This window comes from Peromyscus californicus, unplaced genomic scaffold (genome assembly GCF_007827085.1).
Source record: "Peromyscus californicus insignis strain IS unplaced genomic scaffold, ASM782708v3 Scaffold_4__1_contigs__length_199733344, whole genome shotgun sequence".
Classification (NCBI taxonomy): domain Eukaryota; kingdom Metazoa; phylum Chordata; class Mammalia; order Rodentia; family Cricetidae; genus Peromyscus; species Peromyscus californicus.
The window spans coordinates 176,486,303-176,506,299 of record NW_026294562.1 but is presented as its reverse complement, the minus strand read 5'-3'; the positions used below and the strand labels follow the sequence as shown (position 1 = coordinate 176,506,299).

At 53.6% G+C, this 19,997-nt stretch overlaps 1 protein-coding gene and 1 long non-coding RNA gene across 2 annotated transcripts; both read left to right on the top strand.

Moving 5' to 3' along the window:
* Positions 1-2,142, top strand: LOC128094327 (uncharacterized). The gene is made up of 2 exons (XR_008212915.1): positions 1-114; positions 431-2,142. It is a non-coding gene; the product is annotated as an uncharacterized LOC128094327 (long non-coding RNA).
* A 2,634-nt stretch (positions 2,143-4,776) lies between these two features.
* On the top strand, positions 4,777-19,109 carry Syt3 (synaptotagmin 3). The gene is given in 18 exon segments (XM_052763004.1): positions 4,777-5,026; positions 6,087-6,233; positions 6,235-6,253; positions 9,939-10,467; positions 12,054-12,153; positions 12,155-12,364; positions 12,366-12,431; positions 12,692-12,739; positions 12,742-12,834; positions 12,837-12,869; positions 12,871-12,908; positions 13,660-13,666; positions 14,872-14,976; positions 14,978-14,993; positions 15,116-15,287; positions 15,380-15,512; positions 18,035-18,122; positions 18,612-19,109. Coding segments are annotated over 16 exon segments (1,767 nt in total). The 5' UTR covers positions 4,777-5,026; positions 6,087-6,101; the 3' UTR covers positions 18,101-18,122; positions 18,612-19,109.
* Positions 19,110-19,997: the final 888 nt, after the last annotated feature.

Genomic DNA, 19,997 nt, shown 5'->3' with positions numbered 1-19,997 from the left:
AGGGCTGTGTGCCAATCTGTATGGCTTCTCTTTGAATCCCAGGGCCTAGCCTGGCCCACCTCAAGCACTGTTTTTTAGGTGGCGTTGGGTGGCACCATGAGGGATTCCCAGCAGGTAGGTAGGAATGGGTGGGTGGAGGGAATACCTCGGTGGGGGATGGGGGAGGAAAGCAAAGGGATTTGTGCACACTTGTTCATTTGTTCACCCACTACCCTATCATTTATTCTTCAAATGTCCAACCATAAACACCATCATCCATCCATCACTCTAGTGTTCAACCTTTCAGTCATCCATCAGACTTTCCCTCCATCCAAATATCATCCCTCTCTCCACTCCTCCATCTGTACTAGCTACTTTTCTATTGTTGTGATAAAACACCATGACCAAAGGCAACTTAGAGAAAAATTTATTTGAGCTTTTGGTTCTGGAGGGGGAGTCCATAACGGCTGAGGAGACATGACAGAAGACAGCCAGAGCAGGAAGCTGAGAGATCACATCTTCAACCACAAAGAGGAAGCAGAAAGAGGGAACTGGAAGTGGGACGAGACCTTGAACACTCAAAGCCCAGCGCGAGTGAGTAATCACTTCCTACAGCAAGACTCGGCCTCCAAAAGATCCTGCAACCTCCCTAAGCAGACCACCAACTAGGACCAAGTGTTCAGATACATGACACTAATGAGGACAATTCTCATTCAAACCATCGCACCAGTCACCATCCATCCATTCGCCCACTCATTCCTTCTTTATTTACCTTCATTCATTCATTTATTTATTCAATTTGGTGAGTTGTCTGCGATGTGTCCGGCACTGTTCAAGACAGTGAGGACATCAGAGAGTGAAAGAGCAGCCTGATGGCATCCTCACTGACTGGGCCCAGCCTCCTCGTGCCCAGGCCTCACTCAGGCTCTCCCTCCCCCAAGCATCCCCTCTGTCTTAGGTACTTAGTTCTGCTGTGATGGGGAAGCACCATCATGGTGGGCATGGCGCTGGGGGAGTGGCTGCGGACTCACATCTTATCCACAAGTTGCAGGCAGAGAGAAGGAGACTGAGCCTGCTGTGGGCTTCTGAAAGCTTACAGCCCTCCCTCAGTGGCACACTGCATCCAGTGAGGCCACACCTACTCCAGCAAGGCACTTCCCATCCTTCTCAAACAGTTTCTCTGACTGGGAACCAAGCATTCAAACATATGAGCTGTGGAGACCGTTCTCATTCAAGCCAGCACACCCTCCTCCCTTCACCTGTTCCTGCTTAGACCCCCCACTCCTCTGAGGTCAGCTCGTGTGTCCAGAGCCTTCCTTGGTGTCTTTCTCAGCACTCGACACCCTGGACTTCTCTTCACAGTCCCAAGGAGGCTCTCCGCTGTCTCCTCAGCCGGTGCTCTCAATGTTAGCTTTTTTAAATTTTTAAAAAATAGTTCACCCATTGTATCTTTTGTGCGTGTGGACACGTGCATGCCATGGCATACATGTGTAGACCAGAGGAAAACTTGGGGATGTCAGATCAAACTCAGAACATCAGGCTTGGTGGCCAGCTCCGTCACCCACTAAGCCGGCTTGTCTTCCTGGAAAGAACTGATGAACTGTATTACTTACTTTTCCACTAAGTCGAGTAGGATGAAGGTGGCCAGCTCACTCTCTATTTCCTGGTTCCCATTCCTCACACCCAGTGGCAATAACACCCAAGGTCCTCTAATATCCCAGAAGCATATAAAATCAAGGCTCCAGATTGAGACCCCAAATAACTTTCAGATTAACCCAGCCACTTCCCGTCTGTGAGGGTGGGTCTGGTACTTGCCTTCTAGGACCGTCCATTTTCTCACTTGTCAAATGCAGCTAAGGATTAAACCAACAAGTATAACCACTAGTTTTGACAACACTAAATACTAACCGTGAAAGCATCTCAGCTCTACCACTGAGCCCTAGTCCCTCACCAGGGAGTTCTAGGCAGGAGCACTACCACTGAGCACACCCTCAGCCCCTTACCTGAGGGTTACTAGACAGGTACTCTACTACTGAGCTACATCCCCTGCCCTCACTGGGTAACTAGGCAGGCAGGACTCAGGATAATTTAATTTAATCTTCAAAATGATGTAGTATCTGATTTTGTAATCATCAGGGCTGGAATAAAACTGTTAGTAAAGTGCTTCCTGTGCAAATGTGTTACATTTGAGCCCCAGAACCTTCATTAACAAGTCCAGCTGTGGTTGCGCCCACCTTTAATCTCAGCTCTGGGTGGTAGAAGCAGGTGGATCCGTGGGACTCACAGGCCGGCCAGCCTAGCCTACTTGGTGAGTCCCTGTCCCAAAAAACAAGAGAGGGGCTGGAGAGGTGGCTTAGCCATTAAAGGTTAAGCTCACAACCAAGAATATAAAAAGATAGATGGCACCCTGACGTCTGCACATACATGTGCATGCATTCACACACACATACTTGCACACACGTGAACCAATTATCATCATCTTTGGGGCGGGGGTGTAGGAACACAGGCTAGTAATTCTAGCACTCAGCTGAAGCAACAGGATTGCCAGTTCTCATCTGGTCTGGGCTCCATAGTAAAACCTGGTATCCAAAAAGTGTTTTTAATTTAAAAATCTTCCTCATTTATAAAGAGGGAAACTAAGGCAGTTAGAAATAAACCCACCCAGGGTTGTGTCCTGTGCTGAGCTGGCGTTTGAACACAAATGCGTTTTCCCGAGATGCACAGACGGCTAGTTCTTGCTGCAGCTGCCTCGGAAGACTCACAGTGTTTCTTTGGAAATGTGTCATGCGAAGCTAGCAAGCCCATCTGTGTGCACATTTCAGAGTGTGTATGTCACCGCCTGTGTCTCCCCACAGGATGGATTTCTCCTGAACCCTGGTCAGGCTGAGCTGCATGGCTGGGATGGGTTGCTTGTGAGACTAGCCACTAAGGCCAGTCACACCTTTGGTGGGCAGACACCCATGCATGCCTGCTCAGACTGTAAGAGGATGCTAGAAACATAAGCATGGGACCCTGGATGGAGCCAGGAATGTTTTTGGAGGCTTCTGATGACTGCTGAATGCATGCATAGCTTACAACGGAGGCGGACAATCTAGTTAAAAGGGTCACATTCAACCCAAGGTCTCAGACATACTAAGCAAACACTCTTCCACTGGCCTATAGTCCAAGCTCCTCACTGGGAGATTCTACTAAACAAGGGCTCTACTCTTGAGCAACGCCCCCAGCCGCTCAAAAGGACAGGATTCTAGGTAGGGGCTCTACTTCTGAGCAACGTCCCCAGGTCCTCACTGGAGGATTCTAGGCAGTTGCTGTACTGCTGAGCTACAACCCCAGCCCTCTTTTTATTTTGAGACAGGGTCTCACTAATCTACAGAGACTGGCCTTGAACTCATTCGTAGCCCAGGCTGGCCTAAAACTTGCTCTCCTCCCTCACCATCCAGTGACTGGGATGAGAGACCTCTGCCCTCAGGCCTGGCAGCAGTCGGTCTTTCCATTGGAGGTTGTGTTTATTTTGTGTAACTGGTTGGGGGGGGGGGGAAGGAGGACAATAGCAATGGGTGAGACAGAGACCTCCAAGACCCCGGATCTGAGGGATTGAATCTCCGTTGGCCTCAGTTGTTCTGTGAAATGGGAATAACATGATTGCACTCATCCTATGCCAAAGTGAGGATTCCACGAGAAGATGTCTTCAAAGCTCTTAACTCATTACATTGGTAATGGTGAGCAGCGCTTATCATTAGCTGCTGTTAACAATGCAAAACCCGATGCTTCCTGCCCATAAGTAGTTGTTAGCACCTACCTGGTGCCAGGGCTTGATGCACATTTACTGGTTTCTCAGAGGAGGTAATTCCATTGTATTTTGCTGAACATCAGGATTTGGGATGCTTCAAGTCTCAAGGGAACTAGGGCAGGATTCAAATCTAGTGCCTATGGCTCTACTTCAGACCTGAGACCCTCCTGTGGCCAGCTTTTCCTTCTTGCCTGCTCAGCTGCAAACCCTGATGCCCTCTGGAGGGCAGAGTATTTGTGGCCTGGGACTTGTGAGTCCTAGACTCTGGGTCCCTCAGGTGGCCTCGAATTGGGTGGAACCCTGCAGCCAGAGTCCAGGGAGGTGCACACCGCGGGCATAGCGATTTTGGCTTTTGGGTTGGCGGGGAGGTGGGGAGCGGCGAGGGGAGGAGCCGAGGAGCTGCGACAGGGGCGGGGAGGAGCCAGGCGGCACCGCGGCGGGCGGGCGCGCGCGCTGGGCTGCAGCAACCGCGGCCTCCGGTGAGTCCGCCCCTCCCCCTCCCCCGCCCCCGCCCTAGCCTCATCCCAAGGGGGCGGCCCCGAAGAGGTCGGTGCAAAAAGGGGCACATCTGGAACTGGGGAGTTGGAGTCTGCAAGGGCCAGCTGGACGCCCCGGGGGAGGGGCACGTGGCCCTGGAAAAAAGGTGATCCTGATCCCAAACACCTGGGTGCACTCCACCCCTCGCCCACCCATCTCCCCATGGCCTTGGGATCAGTGACCCATCCCATGGCCCCTAAGGATTAGAGCCACGTGACCCCTCGAGGTCCTGGACCCCGTTCACCTCTCCTGCAGCGTCTCGGGACTCTGACATTTTAACCCTTCCAACACCCTCCTCTCAAAAAAAAAAAAAAAAATCTTCTGCAGCCCAGAGATACAATTAAAGACTTCAACTCCCAGCAGCCCATGCAGCTCCGGTGCGATGAAGCCGCAGTAGCACTAGCAGCAAGACCTAATGGGAGTTGTAGTCCCTAGGCGTTTAACACGCTACTGGGGGCCAGGAGGTGGGAGGGGGCGGCTGGACCTCTCTGGGGTCACCTGGGGTCGCGCAGCTACTTCAAGTAGGGCAAGATGCAAAGCTTGGGCTGATTTTTTCTCTTCCTGGCTTGGGGTCCCCAGATTAGACACCCTTCTTTCCACCTGGCAAGCGTGAGGACCGGTCCGCAGCGGCTAGACCTCGTCCACCCCTGCAACCCCCATGGGCTACCGCCCTCCGCCACCTCGGCTGCCACCCCAGGGACAAGGCAGGGTTAGGCACAGGTGAGTCTGACCCTGGCCGAATGGGAGTCTTCCTCAGCAGCCCCCCTTCACCTGACTCTGTCTGGCTCTTGGTCTTTCCTTCCGGGCCCCCTTTTCCCATGTCTGATGTCTAGCCCCAAACCTTGTGTCCTCTCTCCTCTCCCACCTCCATCTCTCGATCCTGTTCTCTTCTTTCTGACCATGTGTCTGTCTGTCTATGCGCCCAACTCTCTTCTCCTCGCCTTGTGTCTGAGGTCTCCAGCCATTGTCTGGCTGTCGGACTAGGGATCCAGCATCTTCTCTCTCCTGAGCTAACCTGTCTCTCTTTGGAAGGTATTTCTGCCCACACTCCTGCTCTCTCTCTCCTCCTCTCTCTCTCTCTCTCCTCTCTCTCTCTCTCTCTCTCTCTCTCTCTCTCTCTCTCTCTCTTCTCTCTCTGCACCATGTCTTGGATATAATGAAGTACATGCCATTCCCCGACCTGAACGTGCTCCACGTTCTGTGTGCATCATTCCCTGGCTACTGGACTTCACTTAGCCCTCTCTCTGATCTCTCTCTTATATCCGTCTCTCTTATCTCCCCTTCCCTCAACTTGAGGTTTCTGCCCCCCCCCCCCCCCGTTTCTGTCGCTCTTTCTCTTTCCTCCAACCCTCCAGCAGCTTCCCACCCTGAGCCCCCCACCAAAGCGGTTCCACCGGCCCCCAATGCTTTGACCTGCCACAGCCAAGCTGTCCACTATGGATGGCTGCCTCCACCTTCCACTTTGGGTCAGAGTGCCTGCCCCTGACTTCCTTCCTTGTGGTCCCCCGGGGGCATGCTCCTTTAGTCTGACAGTACCCACCTTTTGCTGTGGCTCTGTTGATCTGTTTGCTCCTTGATGCTTCTCATTGGATGATGATCCCAAGAAGTGTCCTTAGCACCTACCTGTGTGTCGTTTCATCCTCTAATCCTGGCCCTGAGCCTGCCACCATCTGACCCTCTGCCCCTCTACCAGCCCTTCTCCCCATTAGCTTTCTTTCCTTATCCCTGCGAGCTGTTCCTGCCCCCATCTGCACCTCTCCCACCCCACTCTTAAGTGTAGGACCACGTGGCCATTATGTCTGGGGACTATGAAGATGACCTCTGTCGGCGGGCCCTCATCCTGGTCTCAGACCTCTGTGCCCGGATCCGAGATGCTGATACCAACGACAGGTGCCAAGAATTCAACGAACTGCGAATCAGAGGCTATCCCCCGGGGTCCGGATGCAGGTCAGAACCCCAGCTGTCCCAACCGGCCACTGCCTTCTACCCAGCTCCACAGCAGCAAAGACTCTGGGGAGGTCAGAGCAGGGGCTGCTCAACTTTCCATGGCCTGGTGGATAGCCCCACCGAGAGTCTTGCCTGCTGCTGCTGCTTTGTCTAAACCACTGAACTGGAAGAAATAGCTGTGTGTTTGGTCCCATCTAACTCCTGACCTTGGAGTTGGAGACTTCCTCCTTCCTAATTATGGCCACCAAATATCTCCTTCAGAAATCATGAATCTTTTTATTTCCCTCTTTTTTTTTTTAGGTGAGGAGAGGGTTGAGGTGATATCAGATAGGGCCTTATGGAGTCCAGGTTGGTCTTAAACTTGAAACAATCCTCCTGCCTCAGTCTCCCAGGTGCTGGGATTCCAGATGTGAACCCACTATACCCAGCTCTGAGAGAATTAATTATGCCCAAAAGCTAACAGACTAAACCAGCCAAAAGCAGGGGGGCTGGTGAGGGGGGCGGGGGAGGGGTGCAGAGTTCAGGAGACATCAGGAATGACTGTTCAGTGTTCCCTCCCTTTGAGGTCACAGGTCCACCTTTAATTCTCCCATTGTATGTGACACATTACCCACCAGAGAAGCTCCCCAAAACCTTAGTACTTAGGGGTTTTGTTTGAGTTTGGTCATGTGATATATTCATTAATTTTTGCGTCGCTGTGGCCAAACTCCTGGTGGAAACAAAGAAGGAAAGATTTGCTTGGCTCATGGGTTTGGAGGTGTAACTCCACCGAGTGGAGAAGGGAGTGGGGAACAGCAGCACAGGCATCATGGCTGACAGGAAGCAGAGGATCCTGGGGATGCTGGTGCTAGTTTCTTCTTTTATTGCATTTGGACCTCTAGCCCACAAGCCAGTGCTGGCTGTGTTAGGGTGGGTCTTCCCCCTCCAAGAATCCTCTCTGGAAATGCCCTCACATATGCAGAGGTGTGCTTCAGGCTCTTAGGCTTTTGCTGCTGGTGTGTGTGTGTGTGTGTGTGTGTGTGTGTGCGTGTGCTCGCGCATGTACACGAGTGCATTCGAAAGTCAGAGAACTCTTTAGGAGCCTTCCACTTTTTTAATTTTTATTTTATGTGTCTACATATTTTGCTTGCATGTATGTCTGTGCACCACACACCTACCAGTGCCCACAGAGGCCAAAAGAGCCTGTCAGATCCCCTGAAACTGGAGTTACAGATGGTCGTGAGTACCATGTGGGTACTAGGAATTAAACCCAGGTCTTCTGCAAGATTAGCAAGTGTTCTTAACTGCTGACACATACCTTTTAATTTTTTGAGACAGGGTCCCTCATCAGCCTTGAACTCACCAAGCAGGCTAGGCTGAGTGGCCAGTGAGCCCCAGAGATCTGCGTGTCTGTGTCTGTGGGCGCTGGGATGACAGGTGTGCACCACCATGCCTGGCTGGTGTTACATGGGCTCTGGAGAGCGACCTGAGGCCTTGTGCCTGTAGGACAGACACTTCGCTGACTGAGTCACCAGCCCCTTGTTGTTGTGTGTGTTGATAGAGCGTCTCACTCTGTAACCCAGACTGGCCTGGAACTCACTATGTAGCCCAGGCTGGCCTTAAACTCAGAGCAATCCTCCTATCTCAGCCCCCTAGGTGCTGAGATGACAGACATGGGCCACCCACACCTAGCTCCTAGGTGATTCTAAATCTAGCCAACTTGACAGTGAAGAGCCACCGTCCCAGGTAGATGTGGTGGGCTGTCTGTGTGGCCGGCAGCCCTTCATCTTTAGCCCTTCCAGAGTGTGAGCGGATGGCCCATAGCTCCCAACATAGTTTAGCACTGCCATCAACTGCCCAGCATGGCTCAAGACAGTGAGGAGGACATCTCAAGTGTTTGGAGCTCTCTAGGGGCTGATCAGGCTTGGGCAGAGTGCATTGTCTGTTCTAGGTACATAGCTGCCTTGGCCTTCCACTCCCTGTGCTGAGCAGACAGGCATGGGGAGCTGGAGAAGCTTGAAGGATCCAGAGTCCTCTGGAATGGGGATCCTGTACTGGCAATGTTAGAAGCATCTGGCCAGTTTCCTCTATGACCCTGATGGCCTGATGCCTTCCATGTACAAAAGTTGCTAAAATCCTGGACTCTGGTTTCCAGTAGTATTTAGGACTCTCAGTGGGGTGGGGTGACCACTTGGACAGGAACACACTAAGGGAGGTGGCAGGACACCAATGCCTGGCACATGTTCCTGAGACTCCCCTCTTTCTCACAGCCTCAGTCTTCTCAGCTGGGAGGTGGAATATATCATATGTAGGTTACACAGTAGCATGAGGATTAATGTTACACCCTGCTTTTGCTTCACCAAGTGGTCTAGAACTAGGAGGTGCTTCCTTTTTCTGGAGTGTTCCTTAAACACAGCAATTATAGTTGGATGTCCCAGGTGGCAATGGCTGAGCTACCTGCCCCCACCCACCATGGTTCTCCATATAGATAGAGCAAGGTCTCGTCCTTATTCTACCTCCAATCCCAGGAGTCACCTCCAAAATAAATCCTCACAGCCTGGAGAGTTACATCCCTGAAACCCCACTCCTGGTATCAATTACTAAAGGATCCACAAAACCTCACTCCTAGTACTAATTACTGAGAGTGCCACAAAACATTGGCTGTAAGAAATGGGCCATGCTGGGCTTTCTCAGCAAAACATGGCAGCATGTTAAGGGCATTCAGAAGGTATCAATTAGTGTGTATATCATGTGACAGCAGTCATGAGACTGATTATTTGAATAAGAAAGTCTCTCTAGGGCCACTGTTCATCAAGCAGTACTGAGATGTGATAGTAAGAACATAGGTTTTGAAGTATGGCACGTGTGTGTGTGTGTGTGTGTGTGTGTGTGTGTGTGTGTGTGTGTGCGCCCACTTGCACAGTAGGCCAGAGGTCAATCACAGATGTTATTTCTCAGGCACTGTCCACCTTGTCTTTTGAAACAGACTCCCTCATTCACCAAGCAGGCTAGGCTGACTGGCCAGCAAGCTCCTGAAGATGTACCTTACCCTGCCTCCCCCGTGCTGGGATCACAAGCACATGCCGCCCTGCCCGGCCTTTCTGGGCAGGCACTGGGAATCAAACTCAGCTGTCACACTTGTGCAGCAAGGACTTCACTCACTGAGTGTCTCCCCAGTCCCCATGGATCACATCCTGTCTGGACCTCCACTTCTTGTTGTCAAAACTGGACTGATTATGTCGTCGGTCTCCCAGGGTGCCCTGGGGTGTCCATTCTATTGTCACATCTCAACAAATATTGCTGTTGTACTCTGTCGTTTGCCTTCATTACTGTCCGCTGCAGCAAAGGGCAGCGTCGACTCATTTCCAAGGACAGACAGCAAAGTTTTTCCTAGATGGTCTCCAAACTTTTGGGGGTCTTGTCCTTCAGAAGTTTGCTCTGCAGAGAAGCAACATGAGCTATTGGTGGAGAGAACAAACCCTGGAGACAGTCTCTGGGACTTTCATCTCCAATCTGTCACCTGCTGCCTACAGAATTTTACAGAATGCCTCTGTAAAGCAACCACTGTATAGCGGTGTGACCACAGACGAAGCATAGAGTTCAAACTCAGTCACACTGGGAAGATACTCAGGATAGTACGCGCCAGATATTCTTGGGACAGCACTGACCCCTCATGACCCCTGACCTCTCTCTTCACTCTTTCCAGACATTTCCGTGAGCCTGCTGTCAGTCATCGTGACGTTCTGTGGCATCGTCCTCTTGGGTGTCTCTCTCTTCGTGTCCTGGAAGTTGTGCTGGGTGCCCTGGAGGGACAAAGGGGGCTCAGCAGTGGGCGGCGGCCCCCTGCGCAAAGACCTAGCCCCTGGGGTTGGGCTGGCAGGCCTAGTAGGAGGTGGTGGGCACCACCTGGGAGCCAGCCTGGGTGGCCATCCCCTGCTGGGTGGCCCACACCATCATGCACACACAGCCCACCACCCACCCTTTGCCGAGCTGCTGGAGCCAGGTGGTCTCGGGGGTGCCGAGCCTCCAGAACCTTCCTACCTGGACATGGACTCATATCCAGAGGCTGCTGTGGCCTCTGTGGTAGCCGCTGGGGTCAAACCAAGCCAGACATCCCCAGAGCTGCCTTCTGAGGGTGGCACGGGCTCTGGGCTGCTCCTGCTGCCTCCCAGTGGTGGGGGCTTGCCCAGTGCCCAGTCTCATCAGCAGGTCACAAGTCTAGCACCTACCACCAGGTGAGAAATGGTGTTGGGCTGGGGCCTTCAGCGTGAGACTCTGCTTCTCTTCTCTGTCTTGTTCATATCCTTGGCTCTCCTGAGATCAGGGTCAGGACAGGTAGTGGGATATTGACTCCTGAATCCTAGGGAGGATGTGACTGAGGCCTAGACTCCTGGACTAAAGAGGGAAAGGAGCAGGCCTGGCCTTGGATTCCTGGGTCCAGATACAGAAGCAGCCTGGAGACAAGAATCCAGGTTTAGAAGCTAGCTACATGCTATCCCAGCCATTTCATGGGCTGAGACAGAAGGATCTAAAATTTGAGGTTAGCCTGGGCACTTAGCGAAACCTGTTTTTGTTTTGTTTTGTTTTTGTTTTTTCGAGATGAGGTTTCTCTGTGTAGTTTTGGTGCCTGTCCTGGATCTCGCTCTGTAGACCAGGCTGGCCTCGAACTCACAGAGATCCACCTGGCTCTGTCTCCTGTGTGCTGGGACTAAAGGCGTGCGCCACGACTACCTGGCGAAACCTGGTTTTAAAATTAAAAAAAAAAAAAATGAAAGCTAGGATGTATCTCAGTGGGAGAACCTAGAATTCCCCAGTAAAGTTGTGGGGGTATGGCTGAGTGATCCCTCAGTGAGGTGCAATGGTGTGGTTCTGCAGAAGAGCTCTGGCCTAGCTTACAGAAAGCCCTAGGTTCAGTCTCTGGGGGACAGGGGTGTGTGGTTTCTGAGGTGTAGGCAATTCTTGATCCCATTCAGTGTAAGCTGTGATTGTAACCTGGACCCAGTGTTCACCTGACCATTCTCATTCTTCCTCATTCTGTGCATGTAAGCTTAGGGTCTGGTAGGAGCTGGGCCTGAGATGCATGCTGTGCCCCAGGCCTCCACCCTCAGGGCTCTGACAGTCCAAGGGGTACAAGCTAGGAAGACAGGAAAACAGCTCTGGGCACTGCCAAGAGCCCCAAGGAGATCCCAGCCCATGCTTGGAGGAAGCTGAGACTTTCCTGGAGGTGGAGGTACCTTGACAGCCATTCACAAGGTGGGGGAGCTAAGACAGATGTGCAGGTGGAGTGTGGACACAGTCATTTCAGGCAGGAGAAAGCGGGAACAGAAGAGACCAAGTTCTCCGTGGCAAAGCCTGGGACATGAAGCTGCAGACCCCAGCCCATTCAAGGCTAGAAGTGGCAGGTGTAAGGCTGTGTCCTGAGGGCACTGAAGAGCCACAGCAGGGATGTGGGCTAAGGGGGAAAGGTGTCAACTCTGGAGTCATCTACGGGGCAGGGAGAGAAATGAAGGCCAGCAGCCCAGGCAGGCAGAGGACAGGCTCAGTCGACAGGCTAGGGAGGCGGGAGGTCAGTGGAAGATGACTTTGAGGATCTGGGTGGGGTATCGGAATGAAAAAGTCATTCTGGCCACCAACTTGAGTCCTGATGACCTTCAGCTCTGGCCGGAGCTAGTTTAGAAATGTGGTAACCCCCTGCTGTAGATAGGGAAACTGAGCCTCAGGAAGCACAAGTGTCTTATCCAGTTGAGGACAGGATTACTCCTGGCTGGGAATCAGATGGAATCAGATCTGAACCTCACCTTCATCTCCTCCTGGCGCACAGGTACCCAGCCCTGCCCCGGCCCCTCACCCAGCAGACTCTGACCACCCAAGCAGACCCGAGCAGCGAGGAGCGACCACCCGCACTGCCCTTACCCTTGCCGGGGTGGCGAAGAAAAAGCCAAACTCATTGGTCAGATCAAGCCAGAGCTGTACCAGGGCACTGGACCTGGTGGCCGGCGAGGCGGCGGGGGCTCTGGGGAGGCAGGGGCACCCTGTGGCCGCATCAGTTTTGCCCTGCGGTATCTCTATGGTTCTGACCAGCTTGTGGTGCGGATCCTGCAGGCCCTGGACCTCCCAGCAAAGGACTCCAATGGGTTTCTCAGACCCCTATGTCAAGATCTACCTGCTACCTGATCGCAAAAAGAAATTCCAGACCAAGGTCAGGGCAAGGAGGAAGGGTTCAACAGTGTGTGGGGGGATCCACCAGGTTTGAGGAAGGGAGCTAGGGAGGACCCCTGGGTCTGAGGGAGGAGGGCTGAGGTCAGGATCCCTGGGTCTGCAGGAGGAGGGGTAAGGGCCCTGGACCCCTGGGTCTGAGGGAGGAGGCTGTGGGACAGGATGCTTGGGGTAGACATGGAGCACATGATTCTAGGAACAAGGCCAGTGTACATCCTGCCTGTCTCTGCCTCCATCCCCCAGGTGCACAGGAAGACGCTGAACCCTGTCTTCAACGAGACGTTTTCAGTTCTCGGTTTCCCCTGGCTGAGCTGGCCCAGCGCAAGCTACATTTCAGCGTCTATGACTTTGACCGCTTCTCGCGGCACGATCTCATTGGCCAGGGTAGGTTTTGGACAACCTGCTGGAACTGGCTGAGCAGCCCCCCCGACCGCCCGCTCTGGAGGGACATCCTGGAGGGGTGGCTCGGTCAGTGGCTGCACCCACAATGGGGCCCCCCTCTGTACCCTCAGGTCCCCCGCTGTCACTCCCCTCACCCTGGGACTCACTGCCCTCCTCAGTTCCCAACCCTGAGTGTTAGAAGCATTATTTTGCAGGGAATATTGCAGACACAGAAGCTAGATGGTAGAGGGACTGGGGGGGGGGGGGATCTCTGCCCTCCCCAACTTTATGAAACACTATTGTCAGGCCCTGGGCCTAGATTCCCACCCTGAATATCTCAAGACTTCTCAATGCATCCCTGTGACTTTCTGCCCTCTGGCCCAGATGTCAGCTCATCCCAACTCATCCCAACATCCTCTTGTTCATTTCCAGACTTCCAGGTGCTCAGACCCTCTCCTGAAGGTCTTAATTCTTCAAACCCTATGAAAAGGGGTTTCCTTTCCTTCTGTCTTTTTGGGGTTCCTTGGGAATCCTGCCACCTGGGTCTTCTGACATCTTATGTAGTGGGTTCCCCCCACTTTTCCCAGCATCAGATCCAAGAGTCCACAGCCCTGATCCCCTGATTTTATGACTTCTGCTGTGAGGCCGTTCACTCCTCTGCAGCCCCAATGCCATGCCCAGGCCTGACTGAGTGTTCTGGCCCTTGGGTCCTCAGGCCTCACACCCAAACCCCAGTTCCTAGCCACAATTTCCTACCAGTTTGGGGAAGGCCAGGGGCTGAGGGGTGAGACAAGAATATCTCCTCCTATCAGGAAGAGGGCAGCTCTGAGACCCAGTGTCCTCAGCTGTCAGGGATGTGGTTTGAAGCAGGCGCTGGCAGCTCTTCCATAGGGGCGCTCTCCATGGTCAGCTTGCTTGTCTTCAGGCCCCGTCTCCAGGACCTGGGAACTCACATTCACCCTGCTGCCAGCTGAGGTGCCCCACGTGAGGGAGGGCCTCACTCTGCCTCCACCGTGTCTCGCCCAACCTCCTGCTTCTTACTTGTCATCACCGAGGGCTTCACTCCTCCACTCACCAGAGTGGGGAGGGAGAAGGAGACAGAGCTCTAGAGGAGCAAGGGCCAAGCTGGGAGCAGACGATCAGAGGGGACAGGGTTGGTAGCTGGAGGCCATAAGGAGAAAAGACAGAGCCCCACTCAGAGCCTCCTGGCCTGTATTGCTCAAGGACGGGAAGATTCCTGCAGAGCACAGGAGACACCCGAAGAGCAGAATGAAGCTTCCGGGTGAGGAGGCCAGTTGCTCCTTTCGGGACACTTCGCAATGAAGCGGGTGGCCGAGAGCGCCGTGGACCTGTGCCCAGGGGCCTCCAGCCTCTGACCCACACTGACTCAGGCCCTGCTCAGGCTCTCACTGCTGTCAAAGCTTTTGCCCAGGCTCTTCTTTCTGCCGGTGAAAACCCTTCCCCTCCCTGCTTTGGTTTCATCCCCGACCCTTCAAAGCCTTAGCGCTGTCATCTTGTCTCAGCAGCCCCTGTGGTCCCCTGACACTGGGCCCTGGTCCTCTGGGTGACTTATACCTGCCATGACTGCCCCCCCTTCTCTCTAGGTCTCTATCTCAGTCTCCAACTGCCTCTCTGTTTTGGTCTTTGTTTCTCCTGCCACCACCCCCAGCTCGGCCGGGTCTGAGTGTCTGTTCTGTCTGTCTGTCTCTCTCTCTCTCTCTCTCTCTCTGCCCATTTCTCTGTGTTTTCTGTCTCTCTCCAATCTCTATACCTCTCTCTCTCTCTCTCTGTCTCTGTCTCTCAGTTTCTGTCTCTTGTCAGCTCTCTCTCCCTTTCCCTGGTCTCTGTGTCCCGCCCTCTTCTCTACAGAACAAAACAGGCTTTGATGGTAGTGAACAGCTGTGGCAGGGAAGCTATGGGGCCCTTGGCCCAGAGTCAGACTGTTCAGTGCATGGGAACCGAACAGGTGGCGAAAGAGGAGGCAGGATGGGAGAGAGCTGCGAGGAGAGAGAGTCACAGGCCGCCCTCTGTCCCCACTGCAGGAAAAGGCAGATCTTGGGGAGCTCAACTTCTCACTCTGCTACCTCCCCACGGCTGGGCGCCTCACCGTGACCATCATCAAAGCCTCTAACCTCAAAGCAATGGACTCTCACTGGTTTCTCAGGTGTGTCCGGGGTTGAGGCCTGAGGAAGAAGGATAGGGTCTGAGACCAGAGGGCTCAGGCCCGGACCCCCGGGCCTGAGAGGGCCAGAGGCCTCTGCTCAGTCTCCTGGCTTCTCTGCACAGACCCCTACGTGAAGGCCTCTCTGATCAGTGAGGGGCGACGTCTGAAGAAACGGAAGACCTCCATTAAGAAGAACACGCTGAACCCCACATATAATGAGGCCCTGGTGTTCGACGTGGCTCCTGAGAGTGTGGAGAATGTGGGACTCAGCATCGCAGTGGTGGACTATGACTGGTGAGAGGCACCAGTGAGGTGGGGCAAGCTGGGGTGGGATGTGGCCGGCTCCCTCCTCTGACCTTTCCGGTAATCACTTCCCCAATCCCCAGCATCGGCCACAACGAGGTGATCGGTGTGTGTCGCGTGGGTCCAGAGGCTGCGGACCCACATGGCAGAGAACACTGGGCAGAGATGCTGGCCAACCCTCGCAAGCCTGTGGAGCACTGGCACCAGCTGGTGGAGGTGAGTTAAGGCTGCTGCTGTCGTGCACGGGCACTGGGGGTTCAGTGAGGCCCCCCACTGCCCGTGTCTGACTGCCCCGTGGGCTGGAGGCAAGTCACTCAACTCTCCACTCCTCCGCTTCCTTTCCCGGGACCCCAGCCTGTGACTAACAGCGATGGCGAGGGCTGCTGTGAGGATTCAGTTCGCTGAGTGCTCTGCAGTGGCCAGCTGCTGTTCTTTCCCACATACGCTAAACACAAAATATAGGAAGAAACTGAGTGATAAAACCTCTTTTTTTTTTTCTCTCCCTCAGAGCAAGGTGTGAATATTAGTAGATGGTGGTGTAGCGGGTGAGAACAATTTTTTAATGAATAAGAAAATATCAGGCAGGAGGGCGTAGCTCGGCAACAGAGCACTTTCTTGCCATGTGCAGAAACACAAACCACACAATAACAACAATAAATCCCAAACACAACACAACAAAATGCCACAGGGTAGTGTCTATTGTAAAGAGCACTGTGTGTCCGTGTCTTGCCCAGGGGCTGTGGTCTGAGTCTTCTGAGGTAGGAGGCCTTCTGCACAGGCCCTGGGAGAACTTTGTGGAATAGAGGGCACTAGGGAGGAGCTTACAAGGAGGTTCATGTGGGCAAAGTGGAAGGTGACACAGGCTGAGGAGACTGGGCAGTAGTGGCCACTTCTTTAAAAGTGTATTTTATGTGTATTAGTGCTCTGCCTGCTTGTACAGCTGCACACCATGTGTGTGCAATGCTTGTGGGAGCCGGAAGAGGGCATCAGATCCCCTGGAACAGGACTTACTGTTGTGAGTGGCCATGTGGGTGCTGGGAACAGAACTCAGGTCCTCTGGAAGAGCAGCCCGTGCTCTTAACCCTCAGGCCACCTCTCCAGTCCCCACCAGTGGCCGCTTTTGTATTAGAAGCTGTGCAACCACCTCTCAGCCTTGCAGAAGCTGATTAAAGTAGTCTCTTGGGCTGGAGAGGCGGTTCAGTTAGTAAAGGCTTGCTGTGCGAGAGGACCGTGTTTAAATCCCCAAATGCAGGTAAAAGTCGGGCCTGGAGTCATGCCAAAACCCCAGCAGTGAGGAGGCAGAGACAGGAGCCTGGGGCTCACTGGCCATCCGGCACAGCCTAGTTGGTGAGCCCCAGGCCCCAGTGAAAGACTTTGTCTCAAAACACAAAGTGAGGCTGGGGAGGCGGTGCAGTGGCTAAGAGCCCTTGCTCTGCAAGCATGAGGGAGGACTGGAACCACAGTGCTGAGGGCAGAGGCAGCCGGGTCCTGGAGCTCACTTCCAGCCAGCCTAGCTGAAGTGGGGAGCTTCTGCTTCAGGGAGAGCCCCTGTCTCAAGGCGAGATGGAGAAAGAGCCTATGGAGGACCCATGTTCTGCTCTGGCCTCTGTATTTATGTGCACAGACATGTAACAGGTGTGGGCACATGCACACACATAAACACATCACACATACAGCACACACAAGTCATGCACATATACACCACTACACAGCAACACATGTATACACCACACACACACACACACAAACACAAACACACATTCACACTCACCTGTGGGTCCACAGAAGCTGTCAAATGTGGCCATTTTCTCTGTAAAGATGTCCAATTTGAAAATATTGACAAATTTGCTTTCATTGAAGCCAAGAAAGTAAAACTACGGTAAATTATGTTTAGAATAATGTAGATTTCAGGGCTTTAATTTTGTTTCTTGGTAGTTTTCCATTACTTTGGTATTCTAAGGAAAGATTTACCCTGAAACAGTGATAAACTGGGTGCCATGGCTTACATCTGTAAGACACACCTTGGGAAGACAAGACAAGGAGTTCGTCTTGGGTTTCAAGCCAGCCTGGAGTACAGAGTCAGTTCCAGGTCTGATTGGGCTATGGAGTGAGGCTGTCTAAGTTTAAGGTTAACCCTAACCCTGAGTCAATTCCTTTCTCGGAACACTCACACACACAAGCCCCTTTTCCAGTAGGTTGAACAGCCAGGCCCAGAGCTCAGGGTTGACTGAGATCTTGAGAGATGCCCCACTGTGAGGACAGAGGCTGTGAACTCCTGGGTATTCACTTTTCCAATGATCTCACTCACTCCACTTCTCTGGAAACTTCCAGGAAGCCATACTGCCAGCACTAGAAGGTTCAGGGTGCCCTTTGCTGGAGGCAGGCGCAGCCCCTGAGACTCAGCCCATAGTGCTGTGTGTGTGGCCACAAACTGATGGCCTCCACCTAGACCACCCTGCCCATGGCCTGCTTGTCAGCTCTCTGTGGCTCCGCAGTACCCCAGGACAAAGTTTCAGCCTTCTGAGGCCCGCACCTGTCTTGTAGCCCCTTTGCATAACCTTGCCTTTCTTGCATTTTTAGGGATTTATCTTTTGTGCCTGAGTTTCCCCAATGGTAGAATGATGGTGATATCACTTCCCACATCCCCTGGGAACTAAGGAAGACAGCAGGTAGATAAGGAGCAGGACAGAAGCTTCCTGCTGGGTAAGGTGGTTGTTCTCTTTCATCCCCAACTCCAGGAGAAGACTCTAACCAGCTTCACGAAAGGCGGCAAAGGACTCTCAGAGAAAGAGAACTCAGAGTGAGGGCAAGATCCAGAGAAGGCAGGTGTGCCTCTGAGCTCTGGCTAAGGGAGGAGGCTGGGCCTGGACCCTGGGACTAAGGGAGGAGGGCTGGGCCTGGATCCCTGGATCTGAGGGAGGAGGGCTGGGCCTGGACCCTGGGTCTGAGGGAGGAGGCTGGGCCTGGACCCTGGGTCTGAGGGAGGAGGCTGGGCCTGGACTCTGGGTCTGAGGGAGGAGGGCTGGGCCTGGACCCTGGGTCTGAGGGAGGAGGGCTGAGTCTGGACCCCTGGGTCTGAGGGAGGAGGGCTGGGCCTGGACCCTGGGTCTGAGGGAGGAGGGCTGGGCCTGGACCCTGGGTCTGAGGGAGGAGGCTGGGCCTGGACTCTGGGTCTGAGGGAGGAGGCTGGGCCTGGACTCTGGGTCTGAGGGAGGAGGCCGGCCTTCTAACCTCTCCCTCCTTGGAGTTGATACAGCTGCGGTGGTTACTCCCTAACCTCTCAGCCTCTTCTGTCCCTTCCACTCCTGTTTCTAGGTCTGGTCTAGGCCTGGGATCAGACCAGGTACCCTCAGGACCCCATCCCTTCCTGCCCGGACTGTGAACTCATCTCCTCGAAGCCATAATGTCCGAGCTGCTGGTGCGGGGCGGCCTGGGCCTGCCCCTCCTTATCCTGGAGGTGTGAGGCTGGGAGGCCGCAGGTCCAGCTCCCTGTTTCAGGGTGGGAGGTTCTCAGCCTCCATTGTCTGTCTCTTATCCCCAGAGTTCCCCCTAGAGGCAAGGGGTTGTGCATGTCTGGGGACCCCTGCCCCCATCCCTCTGTCTGTCTGTCTGTCCCTTTGCTGTTGTCTAAGTCTTGCTGTTCTGGCCTGTGACCTCACCGTGAATGTCAACAGACCAATCTTTGATGTCCCCTGAGCAGACACACCCTCCAGCGTCCACCCCTTGTGTCCCCCATCTGCGTCTGGCCGATCCCCTCTGCTGCTGCTATCATCACCAGAAATAAACACACTCTGTGGGTGTCCTTCCACCTGAGCTCCTGTCTCCCTGGGACCAGGAGGTGTGCTGGAGCATGGCACTGTGTGTGGCTAGGCCACTAAGCAATTTCTTTGAGCCTTAGCCTCTAAATGATATTTTCAGATGAAATCCAAAACAGAAGTTTGAACTATAAGAGATGAAGTGACAGAGATTTCCTGTGCACTTCTCACGAACCTTCCATCCCAGATAATGTCAGGCACTGAATAGGTGGCCTTCCTCTCTTGCATACGGGCTGTCTACCGGATATCCTGCAATGACATGCAGGCAGGTACCTCGGACAGGGGCCTCCACATGCAATCATCTTGTTCCTCTAGAGAATTCTAGAACTGCCCAAATCTAGCTGTAACTAACTCTGGGTTGCAGAGCATTCTGGGAAAGTGACCTCTTGTCATGTGGGTTCTCCTCCATGAGGGCTTTATCAGCAGCAAGGAAGCATGAGCAGGGGGACGAATGGGGGGGGGCATTAACAGGACTCGCCCAGGACCCACCAAACCACCTGAGAGAAGATGACTTCTGAGAAGATGAAACGAGGACCGTGCCTTCTTAGGCATCCTCATGGGAAAGAGTTTGCGATTGGTCCTGCTCAGGCTGGATGGCCACCTTCAGTCATGTGACTTAAGTCTGGTGAGTGTGCTGTAGGACGCCATCTCCTCCCTCCACCACGGTTGGTCCAGACGCTCTGCAGACCTCATCCCTTCTTGGTCCTATGGCAAGTGCATCTCACATTTATAATTCTTCATCAGGAACACAGGGGCCATTGATGGATGTTCCTGCAAGAACTGTACATCGAGGGGAGGGGGGGCCTCTGTATGTCTGACGTAGCCCACCATTTGCTCCTTATTCACAACTGCCTTCTCTTACTCGTCTACCAATTCTCCCACTGGG